This window comes from Silene latifolia, chromosome 6, assembly GCF_048544455.1.
Source record: "Silene latifolia isolate original U9 population chromosome 6, ASM4854445v1, whole genome shotgun sequence".
Classification (NCBI taxonomy): domain Eukaryota; kingdom Viridiplantae; phylum Streptophyta; class Magnoliopsida; order Caryophyllales; family Caryophyllaceae; genus Silene; species Silene latifolia.
The window spans coordinates 138302359-138309996 of NC_133531.1; the positions used below are offsets into that span (position 1 = coordinate 138302359).

Consider the following 7638-nt stretch of genomic DNA (forward strand, 5'->3'; position numbering starts at 1 on the left):
ATTTCATCATTGAAAGGTTGAGTTTAGAGAGAGTGGGTGATTGTGGTGGTTGGCGGTGAAAGACGGTGATTGTTGTGGTTGAACGGTGTATAGGAATTAAGACAAAAGGAGAATAGAAAATAGGGAGACAAGGAGGAGAAGGAGAAGAAAATAAATCAAGGGCATTTTCGTCATAAAAATAGAAATATAGGAATTTGGGAGCAATTTCAAAATTTCTACAATTTTATGGGTGTAATTTTTTAAATTTTTTTTAAAAGGGAGTAATTTTGAAAAAGTGCATTATAAAAGGGAGTAATTGATGATTTAGCCATAATTCTATAATATTTTTTCCCGCCTAAATGAATAATTCTATAATTAGACTAAAAAAGTTTGAACATTACTAATACTTTTTCTATCTCTTAATAACAAACATTACTAATACACTAATAGTAAATTTTATGAGAGAATTTCAAATGGAGTCATACACGGTATAATTGTTAAATTCCCTAATATCTCTAACTAAAAAAACGCGCATTCGCGCGGGATCTATACTAGTACTAATTAAAAGAATAAGAAATCTCTCAAATTTTCCCGCCTAAATGAATTTGGCTATAATTAGGCTTTCATTATATCATATCTCTAATTGGGCTTTTATTATATCATATCTATAATTGAGCTTTCATTATGTTATATCTACAACTTGATTATACTGAACTTTCCATTTTCCACCGATTAATACAAAACATTAATAATAATAAATTTTACAATTAAATTTCAAATTGAGTTAAATATCAATTGTATAATTATTATTTTCCTTAATATTCCTATCTAAAACACCGCGCATTCGCGCGGGATCTATACTAGTATAACTGAATCCTGGAGGTGAGGATGTAATACGTTTCCCGCTCGCTATATATAACAACCCACCCATCCAAACGGATCAAACCTTTCCTCTATTCTCTTCAAAGTGTCCTCTTTCCAACAAATATTATACAGATAGATACCATCATTACAAAAATACAAAGCAATTCAAGTCAAGCAAGGCATTTACACAAACCTTTTCTCTCTCTCTCTTCTTTCTTTCTACCCTTATATAAACCCACACTAATTTCATGCTATTACTCATTTATTACAACCTTCTTTTACTATTCTCTCCGTAATAATTCTTGTATGTGACGGTTTCATTTTATTTTTATTATTCATTCATAATACAATCATGCCGCCTGAAATTCCTCTTTCTACACGCGTTTATCATGACCGACAACATTACTCCGCTACTCCTCTAAATGACGCTGGTGCTCAATTCGTCCTCGAATCCAAAGGTACGTTTTTAGTTACAAGTCGTTTTAGAATATTGCACAAGAACTAACACAAATCATTAGAAATCTAATTAACAATCTTTCGAGTGTTATTTTAACCATACAATTTGATTTGTAATTGGAGGCAGAAATTCTTAAAAATCAAATGTAAAACGATAAATAAAACGAAATGGATGGAATACTTTTATTTTCTTTGTATTTAATTACATGATCACTAAACAAGTGATTTCTTTGTCCTAACATCGTGTCTCATCTTGTGTTTCATTATTGATTAAATAACTTCGGTCATGTCATGAAATTAAAATGGGCAGGGGAGTGGTGGCACGCGGGGTACCACCTGACAACGGCGATAGTGGGGCCGACAATATTGACATTGCCATACGTGATGAGAGGACTAGGATGGGGACTCGGATTAATGTGTTTGACAACGATGGGGTTGGTGACATTCTACGCGTACTATCTCATGTCACTTGTTCTTGATTATTGTGAGAAGCAAGGGCGCCGTCACATTCGCTTCCGGGAACTTGCTGCCGATGTTTTAGGTAACTTCTTCGTTCCGTTCCTACTTGTAATATAATTGACCGGGACGGATGATGTATAAGTTAGTCTTGGAATTCCAATAATTTGTTTACCGTTTTTTATTATTTGCGAAGAGTATTTTAATTGAAAGGTAAATAAATGGATAAGACGGACGGAGTAATCAACCGCAAGTCTCTTTTAAGACAGACCTTTTCCATTTGAAATTAAGACGGATAAAACGTGACCATTTACGGTAAAATGTTACCATTTTTTTAAAAAAAGTTATCAGACCAATTTTCTAATAAAATGTTTTACGGTAACTTTAGCATTAACATTTTGTTATTAAATGGTCAATTAATAATGACATTTTTAGTGTTTTAATTTCAGACAAAAAAGGCCTGTCTGAAATGAGGATTTGTCAGTAATTAATTATGGCTAAGATTAGTGTGTTTGAGCTAATTTTATGTTTGTTTACGGAGAGTAGAGTGGCAAGTTTTTAGGATCAACATTTGTCCTAATGTCCTTAATCCTTTGAATGGAACCACACACGGTTGGTGGTTTTTTTAGGTTGCAAATTTGGCAAAAATTAAATGCAAATGAATAATTCCCACTTGACAGGGTAGTAAAGTCTTTTTATTACTTTTTTTTCCCTACAAAAATAGTCTTTTACTGTATTTCCTTTGCAGATATCACAAATTTTGAACACTATCCGTTTTAAGCGGTAGACAATTTGCGTCCCTCTAACAAAATGATAGTGGATAGTGTAAGTAAGTGGAAAATGAACACTCCCACTTGCCCTCGCACTTACATTTCATGAGAGGGTGACTATCCGTCTACACCTTTAGGCGAATAGTGTCTGTCTGCAATGAGACGGATTGAAGATCATTGATGGAGTCAAAATGTAATCATTTCTAACCTAAATTTTAATTATAAAGATATTCTCACTATAGTTCTGTGCATGTTTTGCCGGGATGTAGCAAATTACCCTCATAACTTATGTAATATGTGCAATTCAATCCCTAAGTTTCACTTGTAGCAAATTATCCCGATAAATTTTCAAAAATTGCAATTAAGCCCAAATCAATTTTTCTACCATTGTTTTTAACTAAAACTTATTATTTTCTATTATAAAAATCATTTTAAATATATCTATTAAAAATTAAATAGAATATTTACATATTCACCAAAAAATGTGAACCAAATTTAAGATCAAAAAAAAAAATTTGGGCATAACTTTTCATTGTAACTTCACTAAAAAATAAAAATTCTCATATTATGAATATTTTTTCACCAAAAAAAATAAAAAAAATATTTGATTATGCTATCTAATAATTAGGAATTTTAGGATTAATATTTGATCAATAGTTTTGACTTTTAATACTAGTAAATATATTTAATTTAGTAAATTTCATTAATTTCATTATTAAAAATAAGATATGTGGTGAATTACACATTAAGAGAAACTTATGGGGTTTATTTGCTACATTTATAAGTTAAGGGGCTTAATTGCACATAGTATCAAATTTATGGGGTGATTTGCTATATTTTCCCATGCCCTAACTTACCACCTTGACTAGAAAATGTTGAATGTCATAGGATGATACTGAGTGTTGATATTATACGTTAAAAACAAATACTCCTATAACGTGGTACTTAATGAGTGTCAGTGTGTCACCGGATGGTACAAATGCATTTACCTTATAAAACCAGACTGAAATTTACCCAGGTAATGTACAAAACCTGTTTATTGACTGATTGTACAAATGCGTTTACCTTACAAAATTCTCGAGTTCTAAAAAATGTTCGCGCCTAAGATTTGTTTGATAGGACGGTCCTGTTATAGAACCAAGGTGAAATTTATCCAGCCACCAAGGTCTTGTACAAAACCTGTTTATTGACCTATTACACAGTTACACTGCTAATACTTTATAGGATTTACCCTGAGATCCTCATGAATTCTTATCATTTGCAACTGTTTAATGATTCTAACCATTGTTTTCTTGATACGAAAACAACATGAACAGGGTCTGGTTGGATGTTTTATTTTGTAATGACCATTCAAACTGCCATCAACACTGGAATAGGGATCGGAACTATCCTGCTTGCTGGTGAATGCATTCAGGTATGAATTATCAGCTGCTCCGAAAAACCTTGAGATTCAACCATGATAATGGTAGAAGAGTTTGCCACGTTGTCAAGTTGCTATCTCAGTTGTTAGTTCAAGTAGGTAAATTGTCCTCATTAAATTAGATATGTAGAGGTTCTGGACCCATGATCTTATCTTCAATACAAGTTGAATGTAGCCTGGTTGTCATTGTTTGACCTCATCTTGTGTACATTACAATACACATCACTTATTGCAAAAACAATATTTGTAAATTACTATCTCCATCCCGGTCATTTGTTTACCTTTGGTTTTGGCACAAAGACCAAGGAAAGAGTAGGCAGACCAAATTGAGTCTGGAGGATCAAATCAAATTTGCTCATCAAAAGCACTACCAAAATAGAAAGGTTAACAATTGACTGAGACACCCAAAAAATGGAAAAGGTAAACAAATGACCGGGACGGAGGAAGTATGCAGTTACATAGATACTGCTGATGTTAGGGGCGGAACCAAAAAATAAGCTACATGGAGGGTTTTTAGCCTCGGCAAAATCTTTTTATTTCCATCAATAGATTTTTCGAAGTATAAATATGTTAGTGACTGGGAAGTGCTTACAAAATCATTCAAAATTTTCATGTGAAACTGAACAACTAACCCCTCCGTTGTGCTCTGGCAGCTCATGTATGTGAGTCTTTCGCCAAATGGATCATTGCAATTGTATCATTTCATAGCAATGGTGACTGCGGTGATGATAATCCTCGCTCAGATTCCGACTTTCCATGCTCTGAGGCACATCAACTTGGCCTCACTGTTACTCAGTTTAGGCTACAGCTTCGTGGTGGTGGGTGCGTGTATTAATGCAGGTTTGTGGACCAGCATTCCATTTTTTCTACCTTCTTTTATCTCAATAGATAATACCAATGCTTACTAACTTTGCTCGTATAGTCAATATCAATAGTACTTTACGAGTAAAGTTAGTTTTCTCGTATATTTATTGAATTCTGAATGGATACAGTCCTCCACTCCCCCTCCTTCCTTATTTTGCTTTGGGTTTAGATAGTTCCGGTATATTGTTTGAATTCTGAAGTTGATTTTTGGCTAATTATCAGATATGTCAAAAAATGCACCAAAGAGAGACTATTCTCTGGAATCTTCAGAAGCGTCGAGGGTTTTTAATGCCTTCACTTCTATCTCAATCATAGCTGCTATTTTTGGGACTGGTATACTGCCTGAAATACAAGTATATCTCATGCAAACCCCTTCTGATCATCTCGTCTCATTGTTTTTAAGGATGATAAAACTGATTGTTCTGTTTATTTTGGTAGGCAACTCTGGCCCCACCAGCGACCGGGAAGATGTTGAAAGCCCTTTCACTGTGCTACACCGTAGTTTTTATCACATTCTACGCTGTTGCCATCTCTGGGTATTATGTCTTCGGTAACAAGTCTACCCCCAACATACTCAATAGCCTTCTTCCTGATAGCGGCCCTGCTCTGGCTCCGGAATGGGTTTTAAGCCTTGCTGCCATCTTTGTTCTTCTCCAGCTTTTTGCCATTGGCTTGGTAATTATATACTCCTACCATAATGCTCTCATTTCATACCATTCTCTTCTACGAAAGTTTTTGTTATTATCAAGATAATACTGTATAAGTGCTCGTTTGGTTGCCCGTTGGAATCTAACTCCACAGGAATACCGAATTCATGGGAATTAAGTTCCCACATAAAATTCATGTGATTTTAGCAAACCCGTTTGGTTACCTACACAGGAATTTAATTCCACAGGAGTTTGCAATTACCCAGGGGGGCTAGGTAATTCAACTCCTAAGTTATACGGAGTCATTGGCGGATCCATATATTTGATTTGGAATGAACTTTAAAGGTTTAATGTCGAAACTTACACCCCAAATCATGAAAGCTCACCACGTCTTACCATCCCTTACTGTACGATTGTAGGTATACTCTCAAGTGGCTTTCGAGGTGATGGAGAAGAAATCAGCGGATACAAAACAAGGGATGTTTTCAAAGAGAAACCTCATACCACGACTAATTCTGCGGACAGTCTACATGATATTTTGCGGGTTCATGGCAGCAATGCTCCCATTTTTCGGAGACATTAGCAGCGTGGTAGGTGCCATCGGATTCATACCCTTAGACTTCATACTACCAATGCTTCTGTACAACATGACTCATAAGCCTTCCAAGTCATCCTGGATTTACTTGGTCAATGTTTCTATCATTGTTGTCTTCACTGGTGCCGGGTTACTAGGAGCATTCTCGTCAATTCGAAAGTTGGTTCTTGATGCCAGTCAGTTTAAGCTCTTCAGTAACAACACAGTTGAATAACTACGTACTCCGTAGTTACTAACACAATGACTAACCCTCTTTTAACATTATACTCATCCTCTCTCATTCATTTTCCTCGCGAATGTTCAAAATTCCATCACAGGAAAAAAAAACCCGTAAAGAATCAGATGAGACAGTGAGCGTAGCAATTCTTCACAGTGACTAACTCTCTTTTCTAACATTAAAGTAGCAGTTTTTGTAGGCAATTGATTTCTGTTTTTTTTTTTTTTTTCGTTCTAAAGTGAAGAAGCATAATATGTAGTAGTAACTTGTAAGTCTGTAATTGTAATTTGCCATTGTTATAATTCGGCTATGCAGCTAAAGACATGTAAAAAAGGCTGAATTAATGAATGCTAACTGTTTTGAGACCTGAAAGAATTGTAGAGTTTGTTTCGAGTAAAATGCGTGTACTAAGCGTTTTTGTTGGAGTAGCAGCAGAATGCTACTGTCTTTTCCTTTCTACTTCATTGATTCTCACGAGTCATGAATACCAAAACTCCGATAACAGTGGTAGAACTGATTTAAATTACGAGAATGATCACAGGTACTTGGAATGAAGAATTTATCAACTTTTTTGAGAAAAATAATACATCCTCCCATTCAATAGGTTCTTTACGTTTTTTATTCTTTTGTGAGAAGTATTTATAAAACGTAAAGAATCTAGACACTGCGTGCTGTAAAGTTTGAAGCATCATGGAAGCATCATGGAAGCATCAACATGCAGTCGGTATGGGAGTTCTATTATCCCAAATTTTCCAACTGGTTTAATTATTTATGATAGTGAATCTGGAATCGCATTCCTTTTTCTCCTTTTCCTTTCGGTGTAAGGTACAATTGGCCAAGGTTAATACAATATAAGGGATACGCAGAGCACATAATCGCGAACAACCACTAAGTCGAGACCACTTTGGTATCTGATTCGTTTCATGGACTTTAGTACATGGAGTTTGTGCCCCCGAATCAACAAGCAAGTCCTATAAATCATCTCCTCAATTACCAGTTCACTAAGTTTTTAGAGAGAAAAATGCATAGATCAAAGTCTATGATCGAGGAGGCGACTCAAAGTGAAATTCAACTCAAAGCGATATTCAAGGAACATGATGTAAATGGAGATGGGCACTTGAATACAGAAGAACTCAAGGTTGCATTTAGGAGTCTGGGTTCAATGATGCCCAATTATAGAGCAAATCGCGCCATTTACTACACGGATATTGATATCGATGGGGTTATTAACGAGGAGGAGATTGATGAACTTGTAGCTTATGCTGTTGATTGTGGTTACACACTTGATTGAGTTTTCTATGTTGTGTAGCAAGTAATACAGCAATGTGTTTATTGGAAGCTCCTTTCAATTCTTGCTTTTACTTTGAAAT

At 35.1% G+C, this 7638-nt stretch overlaps 1 protein-coding gene across 1 annotated transcript; it reads left to right on the forward strand.

Moving 5' to 3' along the window:
- The first annotated feature begins 1095 nt into the window (after positions 1–1095).
- Positions 1096–6396, forward strand: LOC141587392 (putative GABA transporter 2). The gene is made up of 7 exons (XM_074408877.1): positions 1096–1301; positions 1610–1840; positions 3842–3939; positions 4599–4785; positions 5032–5162; positions 5248–5484; positions 5876–6396. Exons 1-7 carry the CDS (start codon positions 1196–1198, stop codon positions 6263–6265), a joined length of 1380 nt encoding a protein of 459 aa, XP_074264978.1. The 5' UTR covers positions 1096–1195; the 3' UTR covers positions 6266–6396.
- The last annotated feature ends 1242 nt before the right edge of the window (positions 6397–7638 follow it).

Bases quoted from the DNA above. Each gene is read 5' to 3' on its own strand.
- LOC141587392 (XM_074408877.1), top strand. From the start codon at position 1,196: ATGCCGCCTGAAATTCCTCTTTCTACACGCGTTTATCATGACCGACAA. The intron at 4,786-5,031 runs GTTTGTGGACCA...GCTAATTATCAG, and splicing joins GGGTGCGTGTATTAATGCAG to ATATGTCAAAAAATGCACCA. The intron at 5,485-5,875 runs GTAATTATATAC...GTACGATTGTAG, and splicing joins AGCTTTTTGCCATTGGCTTG to GTATACTCTCAAGTGGCTTT.